Source organism: Hemiscyllium ocellatum, chromosome 16 (assembly GCF_020745735.1).
Source record: "Hemiscyllium ocellatum isolate sHemOce1 chromosome 16, sHemOce1.pat.X.cur, whole genome shotgun sequence".
Lineage (NCBI taxonomy): Eukaryota > Metazoa > Chordata > Chondrichthyes > Orectolobiformes > Hemiscylliidae > Hemiscyllium > Hemiscyllium ocellatum.
This window is the reverse complement of record NC_083416.1, coordinates 53188052-53204078: the sequence shown is the minus strand read 5'-3', so window position 1 is coordinate 53204078 and position 16027 is coordinate 53188052. Positions and strand designations below refer to the sequence as shown.

General features: G+C 39.2%; 1 protein-coding gene across 3 annotated transcripts in view; it reads left to right on the top strand.

Moving 5' to 3' along the window:
• Positions 1 to 280: 280 nt before the first annotated feature.
• c16h5orf24 (chromosome 16 C5orf24 homolog) overlaps positions 281 to 16027 on the top strand; it is a 33015-nt gene continuing 17268 nt past the window's right edge. For 2 of the 3 annotated variants that reach the window (XM_060837264.1, XM_060837261.1), the window contains exon 1: positions 281 to 651. In XM_060837264.1, the coding sequence (XP_060693247.1) occupies positions 612 to 651 (40 nt within the window). In that variant the 5' untranslated portion in view covers positions 281 to 611. Of the gene's footprint in view, positions 652 to 10012; positions 10053 to 16027 lie in introns of all 3 variants that reach the window. The other variant, XM_060837262.1, reaches the window with a different exon arrangement.

Here is a 16027-nt window from a genome sequence, read left to right as displayed (position 1 = left end):
ATTTTACCTGTGGCGGAAAAATAAAAACTCAGTAACATTTCTGACTCCCTCTGTATAAATATTAATATTTACAAAAGAAAACATTTAAACACAGGGGTGGGCAAAAGCGTTGATGAAAGATTAAATAAAAAGAACATTATTCCAGGAGAGGAAGACCTTTCGTGAACAAGCCACAGCCAGAGAATATTGAACATTAAAATTTAATTATTTATTTGCTCTGCTGGTCCTTTATTCCCGGGGCGGAAGTGCGCTTGCGCTGCACGTATTTCCGTGTTGTGACTTTCGTTGCTTTAATAAAGGTTGCAAAGGGATCGCAGCGCCTGTGGACGCCAAAAAAAAGGAAGAAACAGACATCAATCCAGAACTATATTTCAGCAGCATCGCGGTTTCTTTTATTAAGAGAGTTTGGTAGGAGGTTTGCGTGGGGCGTGTGTGTGTGGTCTATCAGGATCTGAATTATTTCGGTCGCAGGGCTTTCGAAGGGAATTGGGTGAAAATAAAAAAGGAACTGGAATATGGCAGGATGAGCTGTGCCATGTTCTTACTTGGCTTTTAGCTTTTAACCGTTTCTAGTGCTTGCCAGTGCAAAGCGGCTCCTGGCCGGAGCCTGGATGCAGCAGCCGGATCGCTGCTGTGGTCTATTGTATCAAGGTAAGAGCATTGTCACATTGCATTTAAACAGGTTACATAAAACAACAGCACTGACCATTGTTTGTTTTTTTAAAATTCATACTGTTTTATTTTCTCATGGAAGATTTAGAAACATATTTTTAGGAGGTCGAAAGTCCCGATTATGTTATTTTAAAATCTTCCCCGGCTTGCAACTTGGTGTTCATAAATAGAAACTATCTTGTTGTGAAAACGGCCAGGGTACAGGATTCACGCAGGTAATTCCCTCAGGTGGTTGTTGCAGTCATGATCTGGAAGTGGCCACCACGTTCTTCTTCCCCAGTTGTCTTCACTTTTTGTGTCCAGCTCATGTAATCATTTGCTTGCTGGAAGTGTTTCCAACGAGTGGACAAGAGAACACAAGACCCAAATACAGGCAGCTCACCTGACCTCTTGCTGCTGGTGATCTTGCAAGGTTTCAAATGGTGTGCAGTGCATTACTAGATGGCTAGTCTGTGTGGGAAGTTTGCAAAACAAAGTGATAGTATTGTGTTATTTGGTACATAGATGGCCCAGTATCAGACTTCCAGTCAAATACCCATATTGTGAATCTTTAATTGACCCAAAAATGCATTGTGTAGTTATATTTTTTTCTTACAATGATTAATAATAATTTGTGATATTACATGTGAATCAAGTGTATGCTGTAAATTGTTACCTTAAATCTATGAAATTCAATGTTTATCAATGTAGAAAAAATATAATTTTAAACTCTTGCCCACCTCACATTTTGGAAGTATATGAGAGAGAAATGGATGGATATTTTGAAAAGTAAAGAAAAATGGGGAAAGGACAAAAACTTAGATTATATAAGTATTAAGGACAATTTTATTGTAGGATTAAACAAGATTTGGGTTTTATATTAGAAAGGCTAAAACCATTTTTTCTTTCTTGTAATACTATGCTTGGGGAGGATGTGACCTTCTTGAAGGGTCAACTTCATTCTCTCTGTCTAAAGCTGCTGAGTAGTCATTGGTCAGATTTAGTATGGCTCAGGAATGATGCCATGCCTCCTACCAGCATACTGGTACTGCTCACTCTCATTCACATGCATTACTATCAAGCACTGAGGACACACGTTTGTAGTCCTGTGACTAAGGTGTCCCATTAATGTCAAATGCAAGGACAGTAAATTTTGCTATATTATATTCAGGTGGCCTGATATTGGAGCTAATTTATCATTGTAATTAAATTTAAGACTCCTAGCAGTTACAGTTTGAGAGCAGATTTGTTGTACTGTTTTATATTTTTGAGTGCTGTTGGAAAGCACAGCAGTTTAAGCTCATGTTTCACAAATTTGATCCTGGTTTTGGTGGGAATATGGAATGACTTTGGGAAAATGTACTTGGTGTTAAAAGGACAAGTCACAGATTGCCCATAACCAGTGTATTTTTCAGCAGTCCTGGCTGAGCAAATAATACCCTTGTGAGTACTGCTTGTAAGGTGATGTTGTAGGACAAATATAAATATATTCTGACTTGAAATTTAAACCTGTAATAGGGTTGCTACAATTTGTTTTAATGTCCCTGGACAAAAATTTGGTGAGGACTGGCCAATATTAACTATGATTTGGGTGTGCCAGTGTAGGACTGGGATGTACAAAGATAAAATTCACACAACACCAGGTTACAGTCCAATAGGTTTATTTGGAAGCATTAGCTTTTGGAGCGCTGCTTCTTCATCAGGTGATGAAGGAGCAGCGCTCCGAAAGATAGTGCTTCCAAGAAAACCTGTTAGACTATCACCTGGTGTTGTGTGATCTTTAACAATATTAACTACGATCTTTTTCTCTTAACCACTATGCAGTGGCTTTTCGAAATTATTTGTAGTTCAATGTTAGATAATTGAGCTCAGCTGTGATGCCCTGGATGTTTGTTAACTTTATAACAATCCAAATTTAGGCTGAGAAATGGAGGATTTTTGTGGGGACATGTACTGAGAGAGATTGCTGAGGAAAGTGTACTTGCAGGCATTTGGTGCAGGCCTTTTGAATTGACGTACAATTGTGTGGCCTCACTGTAACAACTGTTTTGTTACTAACTTGATCACGGATGTCCAGCTTCCATATTAACTCCTATACTATTGCTCCATCTATTCTCCATTGTAGCAGATTGGCAACCTCCTCATGCCTGAGAAGGGAAAAAATAATATAGGCTGTCTTTGCCCACTTTATGGGTATGTAGTGTTTCAGAGTATTAATTGGCTTTCTTTCCAGTCTGTCAACATTACAAGATTCCAGCACTAGATGGTGCTGAAAACAACAATTACAGCTGAACGTTCTTTAGGATATTCATACATATGTCCTACCAGCTTTTCCAGCCATCTTTGCTATTTCTGGCCCAGTTGTACAGCCGAGACCAGTGTTGCTCAGGAAACACTTATTTTAATTTTTGTTTTATCAATTAATAAAGTCAAAGGGGCACCCAGTGTCAATAAATCTCTATTAGATTAACATAAGTGATCTTATCACTCACTCATAGTAAAAGTGATCAGCTTGACTTCAAAATGTCAATCAGATCATTGTTGTATAGTAGATTAGAAAGCTTTTTATCCATTGCATCTGTCAAGTAAAAGTATAAGCTTGCTGATCACCTAGTCTCAGTAGAATGTGCAAAGTCTGTGTATTTGTGCAACTACGTTGATAAGGTTGAAAGATTATTTTTGAAAATGGATACTGTCAATCAAAATAATTAGGGTTTTTTTAAATCTCTACAATTTTTTTTGTAGACTGAACTATTGTCCTCTTAAATTATCAGACTATGCAAATTTTGACTAGGCTAATCTAAGTTCTGAGTTAGTTATCTAGAAGGCATCTAAAATGTAAATGCAAGGTTCTGGCATTGAGTAGAAAAAATCAATTTTCTCCCATTTCCAGTCTTAATGTCATCATGGAATCAAATAATTTCTCTAGGAAATGATGGCCATTCTTGAAGAATTGAACAACTGAACCACACTGCTCGCAACCATAACCTCTTCTTTGATCCTAAACTTAGCTTCTGACCTTATATCCTCACCACTACAAAGACTGCCTTCTTACTGTGGGCTATCTCTGACCATGCCTCAGTCCACCGACTAGTGTAATTTTACTTTTAATATGGAGTTTAATTGTTCTCTGCAAGCATTGTTATAATTGGATGGATTCAACAGGAACTGGACCTGTAAATGAATGGGTTTTGAGTGAATTCAAGTTCCAATCCAATCTCCTGGGTCAGGAAGTGTACAGGGAGAGACAAAAGTCCATTGTTTTTTGTCTGTACTATCTTCTTTGATCAATTAAGCGTTGAGTTTCTGCATTTTTCTTTTTTAATTTTAAGAAATTATCTAATGTTGGATATTCCTATTAACTATCTTAAATTAGATTATATTTGTAAGAACTTTCAAATAGGCTGTTCTTTCTTATTACTTTTAAGTGTTATCATGTATTAATTAGTTTTAAATGCTTTATGTGTCAGAGCTAAAGACTGAAGTTAATTTCTGGGAAAAATGATTAACTCTTGATTACTTACTAAGTGTTAAACAGATTACAGTAATCAAGTACAGATAATTTGGGATTAGTTGGAGAATCAAGAGGATACACTACAGAAGCTCAAATACAGGGTAGTGTGGGTCGAACATTTGATTCTCAAAAAGTTAACTGCAGAACGTCATACAAAGAGAATGCGAACATTTTTGTCAAGACTTTAACAAATGTGAGTAGATCTCAAAGGTTTGCAAATGCTAGCACATAACAAGGTGCACAATGAGCAACAAAGATATTCTAGTGAAAAAGAATGGACACAAGCCTAATAAAGTATTTGTTACTGAGTAACTCTTCAGGCAAATGAGGGAAGCCATTTGATACCAGGGAAATTGAAGTTTCTTTCCTGAAATTGAAAATTATGAGGGCTTTGGGATGGATGCATGTTTATAAGATCTTGAAAAGCAAATCAGAAATCTGTTTGGAGAGGTGTGTGTTTCTACTCAAATTGCAATAACCGAGTAGGTGGTCAATAGATTGTGGCTGCATTTGCTTTCCCTTTCTCCCTTACAATGCCCAGTCTATCAATTGAATGGCCAACAGATGCTAAATCCTATTGCTTTTCGCTCCCAACTCCATCTTCTCTGCAAGTGGATGTAAAATTGTAAGCACCAAAAACGGAAATTGCTGGAAAGGTTCGGCAGCATCTGAGGAGAGAAATCCAGTGACTCTTCCTCAGAACTGCTAAAATTGTATGATTAGTTACTCGAAATAGCAGCTATGTACCTGCTGGGTTTTAGCAACATTGTGTAGATCAGCTCTTTTAATATCTGGGCTAAGGATGGCCAAATCTGTTGGAAATCCTTCATGTTGAAGTTGCTTCTTCCTTGCTAATAGAAGAGAGATGTCACTGAAATAAAACAAAGGACTATAGATGCTGGACATCTGAAACAACAAAAAACATTGTTGGAGAAACTCAGCAAGTCTCTCAGCATCTGTGCAGAGAAAAACACCGCTAACATTTTGAGTCCTGTGACCCTTCTTCAGAAGGGTCCCTTCTGAAAGGTCTTTCTGAAGAAGGGTCACTGAACTGAAAATGTTAACTCTGCTTGCTTTTACTGGTGCTGCCAGACCTGCTGAGTTTCATCAGCAATTTCTGTTTTTGTTTCAGAAAATTTGATTTCTGCAAGCTATCCTTTCTTGCACTGTGATTGACAGGTATTTTCAGAACTCAAAATCTCATCCAGTTGATAATTTTCAATCTCTTCTCCATGAATGGGACTGAGGTATGGAGCAAGAATTATTTTGTAGGTCAGACTTCTCATTGCTGTTCCCATGGACTAACTGTTCATATGAAAGCAGGCATTCCTACTCACAGCCAGTGCTGGCCAGGAGGCAACATACATGTACACTATTGCTTATTCCCAGTTCATGCTGTGGAGTAGGAGCCATCACACATGCAGTATGCTGTAAAATTCAGGAAACCTTTAGAATTGCACTTCACAGAATGAGGCACAGGTCCCCAAAATGCTATTCAAGCTTCTCCTATGCAGCAGAGAGTATTCCTATTTTAGTTCCAGTCTCGCCTGTTTCTGATGTTATGCTTCCTGTTCCATAACAAAGTTTGATAAACAAATTCTGCAGCAGATGTCTATCCATCCTGAAGTTAAGTGGATAGCTCAGATATTGTCTACAGATATTGTCCTGGTCTTTAAGGCGACTGTTGCCATCTTTGGATCTGACAATGTTGATCATTGTGTTGGGAGTCCATAAATTTCTGTGGTTATTTTGGAAAAAGGAACATATCAGTGAGGAGTTTAATTTTCTCAGCTTTTCCTGTCTATCATTCATACTTTAAATACAAGTGCTGTTTTGAAGCTTCACTTTTGCTATCTTGTGAGAGAATATTTCTTCTGAAGACTTGGATCCAGTTGCCAGGTTTGGAATGCTGTCTCTATTATCAGTGAGTGTTCTATATTGCTCTCATCAAACTTGTCTTGCTGTCTTTTAGTGGTGTATCCGAGGATTTCTTAAAATGTATGAGTGATGATGGATTTCACTGATTGTCGGTCATCTTGGGCGATGATAAATGGTGCATAGAGCAATGAAACCCAAAAAGAGAGAGAAAATAAAATACTTCCCAAATCCTATGAAATTGTACAACTTCCACAGGATATCAGTTTCAAATTTAAATGAACAAGTTATAGGAAAAGAATTGACTATCAGTCGATGCTTATTTTGCTCTGAGATTAAATGACATATATTTTTAAACTTCATTTCAATCAATATATTAAAAATTAGTTCCTTCTGGTGACTCTCAATTGAGGTCATACTCTGGTTCTACTTCCTGAAAGGAGGCTATGAAGTTTTCACTGCTATATCTAGCTGGACCACAAGGCATGATATGACCTAGCTTTTGTTTGGTAAAACCGTCTTCTGGTCCTTGATCAAACCATCTTCTTAATTCCCTCTTCTCTACCTCCTCCGCTCTTACCTTCAACATTGAGTTCTAGAATTTCATGAGTTTCTATGTCATTAAGTTCAAACTATTCATTCAGTTGCCTCTGCCACATTTCTCCCTACAATTTGTGGGGCTCTGATTTGCACTTAGTAATTTTCTAATTTTTACATGGTTCGAATCACTCCCACATCCCTGGTTCTGACACTGGACTTATTTAGGGAATGTGAAAGGAAGAAAGCAGTAGACAGGAATTTCAGGGCAAAAGAATCTCTGCTTTTATTTAAATACAGAAAAGTAAAAGCACTAAACAGTGAAATTTACACTATCAATTATACAGAGGACAGTAATTAAATACACTATTAAATTAAATACTATTAGAATCTAAATAGCAGTTCTAATCACAGAAACTTTAATCCGGCTTCTTACCCTTGGAGTCACAGGCACTGTCACCACCCGCCTTCCCCTCCCTGCTAGCTAGGTCGGAAACTTGTGGGTCTCGGGAGTTAAGCTCATCACTGAGGAAACACTATTTTTGAAGTGCAGCTGGCTGTTTAGGTTATTGCCATCGGTTCTCCTGTTTCAGAACAGGCCCATATCTGGAAGCTCTAGTTCAGATAGCACTCAGTTGGCCCTTACTGAGGAAATGAGAATCCCGCTGGAGGTGAGGAATAAAAGGGGTGCAAGTATACTGCATGCTAAAAGTAGTGACTTGGTTCAACAAGGCCAGAAAATAAACAAACCAAGCATTTGGGCTTATTTATAGCAGGACGGAATTGAAAAATAGAAAAGGTGTGTAAAGTTGTATCCAAGCTTGGTGAGGCCACATTTGAAGTAGCTCTTGCAATCCTGGCTACCTTTTATTATGAAGATGACATATGGCACTGAAGAAGATGTAGAAAAAGATTTACAAGAATGGTACCAGAAATGTCTGGGTGCCCATGTAAAGGAGATAAGCAAGAGTGGATCTCCTCGTGAAAAGAGAAGGCAGAGGGGCAACCTCAAAGAAGCCTTTGAACATTTTGAAAGTTAAAAATCACACAATAACAGGCTACAGTCCAACGGGTTTAATTGGAAGCACACTAGCTTTCAGAGCGCCGCTCCTTCATCAGATAGTTGTCACAATAACCTGATGGAGGAGTAGTGCTTCAAAAGCTAGTGTGCTTCCAATTCAACCTGTTGGACTATAACCTAGTGTTGTGACTTTTAATTTTTGTACACCCCAGTCCAACAACGGCATCTCCAAATCATAACATTTTGAAAGGTTTTGATAGGATAAACACAGAAAGAATAGGATCGCTTTTGCCAATAAGTCACAGTTCTGTTAATTCTGGCTCAAGAACTAGACCACTCAGGAAAGTGGCCATGACAGGTTCTTTCTGGTGGTTACATCTAAGAGGCTGCCTTGAAGCTCCCATCCAATAAGGGATTGTGACTAGATTCCGACCTGGGTACAAATGTCAGCTTCCTTTGCAGTTTGGAATCTACTGAGGGATTGAAAGCATGAATGTGCCATAAATAGGAGTGCAGCAACTACCATCGTAGCAAATACAACTTGAATGGCGATGTCCTTTGCATGAGATGGCTGAAAAGGCATGCCTTTCACCTGGCATACTTGAGCACTGCTATTTGTTGCCAGCAATTTAATAAGGCCAGGCACAGTTTGGGGTTTGGATGTCCAGCAATGAAACCATGCAGCTCAATTTCTGTGCTCTTGAATGGTCCCCTGCTATGTTATCATTCCGAGATATTTCAATTTAACTAATTAGGACTGAATGCCCCATTTAGTGTCCTCTTTGTCTCCTGCAGATGGAATCCCACATTTAGGAAAACTGTAAGGAGATAAGAACATGCCTGGTGCTGCACTGATATGAATGGATTGTATTTTCCTCAAAAGTTTTCTTTTGTGGGTCTTGGCAAATTCAGCCCACTGTTTCTACTTTCGAGTAAGAGAGAAACTAGGGGATATCAAAATAAGATAGCCATCAAGAAATCAAATAGGGAACTCTGAAAAGACTCACCTGGGGTTGATGAGAATATGAATCTTGCTCCACAAGGACTGGTTGAAGCAAATACTGCAGAGACATTTGACAAAAGGTCAGTTAGACTCGAAACGTCAGCTCTTTTCTCTCCTTATAGATGCTGCCAGACCTGCTGAGATTTTCCAGCATTTTCTCTTTTGGTTTCAGATTCCAGCATCCACAGTAATTTGCTTTTATTTTTTACAAAATATCTTTTGCTGATCTTGAGTTGCTGGAACTTGCTTTTTCAGGGGCTGTGGTATTAGAGTACAATTTCTATAAATTCTCATTTCCAGTAACAGGCAGGGTATACTTTTGAGAACAAATGCATAGTTGTCTTGAACTGCATCATGTAATGATTACTAATATACAAGCCTTAGTTTTGTATAGGAGAGATCCTTACCATATTAACTAGAATAGATTTACCTGACAGAGATAAAACCAAACATTTTCACAAAATAGAAAGGAGTGCATTTATTGTTAAGGGCAACTAGCTATAAGCTAGTTACAAATGTTGATGAGTTCATAGATTGTATGTCAAATCTGAAAATGACCCTTTATTTTACACTTAATTTGACTAGGTGGAGTATTGTGGCCAATTGTTGAACTAGCCAAAGGTCACGAGAAGCAACACTGATAACAAGTCAACCGTTGAAACTTTTAACCATCAGTTTGTTGCAAGCCGAACTGAATGGTGTTTCTTGCGAATTTATCTCTGAACATATTCCGTAAAACTCATGAAAGAGAGGAGAGAAATTGATGAAGGGATCCCAAACAGCAGGGAATATCAAAAATGATAGAAATTTAATGTCAAATGTCCAAGTGAAGTTGATGTAAACAGAAATCTAAACTAATGTTATATTAAAAATAATGCTGGAAATCTGAAATAAAAACAAATAATGTTGGAAAAGCAGGTCAGTCATGGAGAAATGGAGTATATCTGTGCTAATACAATCTTGTATGTTATCTGTTCCACCAGATATAATTGTGCATTGATTTAGGAAAGCGTTAGACATGTAGCTATGGTGTACTTAACTGATATAAGGGATCATGTTTTATGTTTCCATTCACATCACTAAATATTTATACACTCATCTATCTGGTATTTAAACCTTTCATTGTAGCCACTTACATTACATTGTCTGCTTAAATATTTTAACATTTTTTTTAAACTAATGTCTTTACTGGGTATAAGTTGATTTTATTTAAGGCCTGTTCTTTTGCAGGTTGTAACACAATACTGCCCTCTTCAAAAATCTTCTATAGATTAAACTTGTTTTACCCTCTAAGTATTATTTATAATTTAAATGGAAAGTCTTTTAGTGAATTAGCCTGAAAGGAAGAAAGCTTAGTTTTTATGATAGAGTTAGGTAATGTCCAATTTATAACTTTTTGTCTTTCTTTCAGGTAGTTTCTATTCCTGAGAGGGTCAGTATGAATTACAGAGGTTTGTATAAATTTACTTAATATTCAATAGTGTTGGTATTAATTATGCTTACGTATGGAATAACGTTGAAGCCAATGAATCCATTCCTCCTACAATTACATAGTTATTTGACATGAATGGTGAAGAGATTCTATGCTTCATCTGTATTATTGCCTTTGGAAGGAAACAGATGACTATTTAAACTTTCACTTAATTCAAATGGCATCTTTTGGGTTTATGCACAAATGAAATATTTTGTACATGCTTGCAGTATTTCCAGCCAATAGTTGCCATCCATATCTATTTTGTAAGTATTTTTAAAAGACTTCAATTAAATGTGGACATCTTTTTAAAAAAAGAAACAGCTTTTCTGTGTTTTTCCCCTCTCCTCTGGAACTATTACTTAGTTCATCCGAAATACATTTGTGTGGGCGATGATGATTTAAGTTGTTGCAATTTTGTCTTCCTACTAGGTAATATTGCAGGAAACCCCTCTTCTCAGCATTAGAATTTGGTCATCTCACCATGAGAACATGGTCAGTGTGCAATCCACTTTGCATTCAGCTTCCATTAATAGCTTCTGGATGCTCCTGAAACAATGTACCTCCAAAGGAACACCGCAGATTCCCCCAGACGTGATCGACGATGCCCTCCACCGCATCTCCTCCACTTCCCGCTCCTCCGCCCTTGAGCCCCGCCCCTCCAACCGCCACCAGGACAGAACCCCACTGCTTCTCACCTACCACCCCACCAACCTCCGTATACAGCGTATCATCCGCCGTCATTTCCGCCACCTCCAAACGGACCCCACCACCAGGGATATATTTTCCTCCCCACCCTTATCAGCGTTCCTCAAAGACCACTCCCTTCGTGACTCCCTCGTCAGGTCCACACCCCCCACCAACCCAACCTCCACTCCCGGCATCTTCCCCTGCAACCGCAGGAAATTGCGCCCACACCTCCTCCTTACCTCTCTCCAAGGCCCCAAGGGATCCTTCCATATCCACCACAAATTCACCTGCACCTCCACACACATCATCTATTGCATCCGCTGCACCCGATGTGGCCTCCTCTATATTGAGGAGACGGGCCGCCTACTTGCGGAACGATTCAGGGAACGCCCAGGACCAACCAACCCAACCACCCCGTGGCTCAACACTTTAACTCTCCCTTCCACTCCACCAAGGACATGCAGGTCCTTGGACTCCTCCATCGCCAGAACATAACAACACGACGGTTGGAGGAAGAGCGCCTCATCTTCCGCCTGGGAACCCTCCAACCACAAGGGATGAACTCCGATTTCTCAGTTTCCTCATTTCCCCTCCCCCCACCTTGTCTCAGTCGATTCCCTTGAACTCAGCACCACCCTCCTAACCTGCAATTTTCTTCCTGACCTCTCCGCCCCCACCCCACTCCGGCCTATCACCCTCACCTTGACCTCCTTCCACCTATCACATCTCCATCGCCCCTCCCGCAAGTCCCTCCTCCCTACCTTTTATCTTAGCCTGCTGGACACACTTTCCTCATTCCTGATGAAGGGCTTGTGCCCGAAACGTTGAATTTCCTGTTCCTTGGATGCTGCCAGATCTGCTGCGCTTTAACCAGCAACACATTTTCAGCCCACATTCATAAAATGCTCATAGAAGGTGACTATTTTGTCATCAATCTCTTTCTGTGAAAGAAAGCAATAGAAAAGATAGAACTTGTCCCTCAGGACATCACAAAATGCTTCAAACATATTTAATTTGCTCTGAAGTGTCACTAATCTTGTAATTTAAGAATCGATAGTAACTAATTTGTAAGTAGCAATTCTCATAAAAGGCGATGTGGTAAATGACCAGATGATCTCCTTGGATAGCGCTGATGGAAGGATAACTATTAGTTAAGATGCAAGTACGGTCAGTTTTACTAACACGTGTTTCTTCAATGTGTATTGGTTTTAACACGATTGAAGAATTTAGACCACTTTTTGTAGAATGCAAACTTTCCTTACTTGTATTGGCTATAATGTGATTTGAGCCACATTAGTTTAGGTGGCGCTACTATTGTGTGATTTTCCTATAATGGAAGTTTTTGATCTCGTTTGATTATCACGTTATATCAGAACCAACTGTAAACTGCTGACGGCGCTTATTTATGGAGTAATTGAGCAGTTAATTGTTTTCAGGTGGTGAGCATAAATTGGAGATACACTTTGGCCAGATCTGTTGGATCTGACTGAAGCAATGGCTGTGAGTTAATATGCAAAATGTCAAGTTCCACTTCTCGTAGTTGCTACTTTGAATGGAATAAGCATGGCAAACAATGATGCCTATTTGAATGGCAGTATCATCAAGAAAATAATATTCTCTTAGCCCTTCAATAAAAGTTTCAATTTAGATTGTGTAGGGCTTGAACTCTCAGTCCCAGATCTATTGGCGAGTGTGTGACTACTGTGATGAGGCTAACCAGTATTATCTTGATTTGGAGATGCCGGTGTTGGACTGGGGTGTACAAAGTTTAAAAAAATCACACAACACCAGGTTTTATTCCAACAGGTTTAATTAGAAGCACACTAGCTTTCGGAGCGACGTTCCTTCATCAGGTGGTAGTGGAGGGCTCGATCGTAACACAGAATTTATAGCAAAAATTTGCAGTGTGATGTAACTGAAATTTATACATTGACAAATTGATTGTCTGTTAAGCCTTTCATCTGTTAGAATACAGTGATAGTTTCACTTCTTTCATGTGTAAATCACAAAACCTTTTTTTAAAGTTGCATTCTCGGGTTGGCTGTTAACAATGGTGATAGCTAGACAATATGTTGAAGGTGTTAGCCCCCTGTGTACTCTGTCTATGACCTGATGTTTAGATTGATTCTAATCTAAAAATTGAGAAAGAGTTTTACATAAATTCATGCAGTTTTTGAGCTCAGAGTTCTACATGAATGTATGCAGTTGTTGAACAAAGTGCAATGTAACTCTGCAAGTACAAATTCACCCCACGAAATATGTGTGCATGTGAGTCTTTGTCTGTCTGTGTGTGTGTTCTGCCTGGGGTGGGGGTTGTGTGTGTAGTGAGTGCAGAGTGTCTTAAGTCTGTGAGGGAGTGCATGTGTGAGTGTGGGAGTGTGTGTGTCTATGTGGGTGTCTGTGTCTGTGTCTGTGTCTGTAGTGCAATGGTGATCACCTGTAATGTGACATGAACCCAAGGTCCCGGTTGAGCAGTTGAGGCCCTCCCTATGGGTACCGAACTTAGCTATCAGCCTCTGCTCGGCCACTTTCCTCTGCTGCCTGTCCCGAAGTCCACCTTGGACGATGGTTACCTGAAGGTTCGAGACTGAATGTCCTGGACCACTGAAATGTTCCCCAACTGGGAGGGAACCCTCCTGTCTGTTGATTGTGTGGTGCCCATTCATCCGATGTCATTGCCTTTGCTCGGTTTCCCCAATGTACCATACCTCCGGGCATCCTTGCCTGCAACGTTTAAGATAGACAATGTTGACTGAATCACATGAGTACCTGCCATGTACAAGGTGGGAGGTGTTCCCACGCGTAATAGTGGTGTCTATGTCCATAGTCTGACACGTCTTTCAGCGTCCACTGTGACAGGGTTGTATGGAGTTGTCCTGAGAGCCGGGCAGTTTGCTATGAACAATGATCTGTTTGAGGTTTGGCGATTTGTTTAAAGGCAAGTAGTGGAGGTGTGGGCAAGGTCTTGGTGAGGTGCTCATCCTCATTGATAATGTGTTTCAGGTCACGAAGAACATGGCGTAATTTTTCAGCCCCTGGGAAGTACTGAACAACGAAGGGTACCCTGTCAGTTGCAGCACGTGTCTGTCTCCTGAGGAGGTCATTACAGTTCCTTGCTGTGGCACGTCGGAACTGGCGGTCGATGAGTTGAGCATCGTATCCCATTCTTGTGAGGGCATCCTTGAGTACTTCCAGGTGTCCATCACTATGATTGCACTACACACTCACACAGGTATTCCTACACACACACACTCTCACATACACATGGACATAGGTACACACAGACATGCACACAGACACCCACACACGCCCTTATAGACACACACACTCCCACACTCTCACATGCACCCCCTCACAGACTTAAGACTCTCTGCACTCACACACACACACACACACACACACACACACACACACACACACACACACACACACACACATGCACACATATATTTTGTGGGGTGAAGTTGTACTTGCAGAGTTACATTGCACTTTTGTTCAAAAACTGCATACATTCATATAGAACTCTGAGCTCAAAAACTGCATGAATTTATGTAAAACTCTGTTGTCTCAATTTTTAGATTAGAATCAATCTAAACATCAGGTCATAGACAGAGAACACAGGGGGCTAACACCTTCAACATATTGTCTCCGCTATCACCATTGTTAACAGCTAACCCGAGAATGCAATTTTAAAAAAAATGTTTTGTGATTTACACATGCAAGAAGTGAAATTATCACTGTATTCTAACAGATGAAAGACTTAACAGACAATCAATTTTTCAATATATAATTTCAGTTACATCACACTGCAAATTTTTGCTATCAATCCTGTGTTACGATCGAGCCTTCCACTAAAACCTGATGAAGGAACGTCGCTCCGAAAGCTAGTGTGCTTCTAATTAAACCTGTTGGACTATAACCTGGTGTTGTGTGATTTTTAACTCAGTATTATCTTAGAGTCATTCTTATACTCTTTCCTGAATATCTTACTTAGACTTCTCTTTTAAAACTATTTACGCAGATATTTTTTTCTGACAACAGAAATTTCTGCTTCATTGCTGTCTTTGGAAGTATTACATTCCGTCTCAACAATCATTTGCAAAAGAAAACTCTTTTGGTGATGACATTGAGTTTATGCTCATTAATTATCAATTTCACAAACATGGACATCGCTTCTTCCATATGTCTTATTGAAATCCTTCATAATTTACAATGCCTCTGTCAGAATCTTTTTTGCACTGAAAAAGATCCAGTGTTCTGCTTACTTGGGTATCTCTTTTGCATATTCCCTGTTTCCTAAACGAGGACATCCAAAGTGAATGCAATATTTTAACTACAGGAAGCCAATGATTTAAGCATTAGCTATTTGTGTTTCAAAAAAAAATTGTTGCTATTCAGTCAACTAGGATTCCATGTATTTTTTTTGTTACAGCTTTATTGACTTGTTATCCCACTCTTGAAGCCCTGCCTTGTTGGAACTGCTCACAAAGCTGAATTTCTGACTCCATAATTGAAATGAATTCATCCTTAAGTTTTAATGACTTGTCCCTCAATTGGTATTATATTCAATATCAGTTCCTATCATTTATATCCAAACACACACATTTTTCCAGGCAGCATTTTATTCCTAATGATGTTTTAATATTTTTGTTTACATAATGACTGTTCACTGCACAAGGTCATCAATACAAAGACAAAGGAAAATGTTGCATGAATCAGCAGTTTCAGGAGAGGAGGTGAGAGAACGGATGGGATTTTTTAAAAAAGTGTTGTTTTTATTTAGAACAGAAATATGCTTGTTTCTCTCCTTCAAAGGGAGATTGCCTAGCTAAGAAGTTTTCAACTGTGGGAAATGACATTCTCTCTCCACTAGGTGAATATCTGGTCACAATGTAGTTCAGAAATTACCCTGCATGGAGCAAACTGGCCAAACATGATGAATAGACAACATTGGTGGGGAGTTTGAATGAATACAGTATTTTGTTTTCAACAGAACATTGTTTGTAAATTAGATCAAGATGGAATTTTAATGGCATTTATTTTTGTAATAAGTGGTAGGACAAAAAAAGATTTGCCAAAGGTGTTGTCTCAACATAGCGCATTCTCACATTTTTGGAAAAGAGGAAGCTTTCAGAATGAATAGTTCTGAAAAAAACTGATTGTCTGTTTCTCTCTCCGGATGATACCAGTCATACTGAGTTTCTCCAACATGTTTTTAAAAATTAGACTTTTAAGAATAAGTTGTTGACAAAAGGATTGGAATTC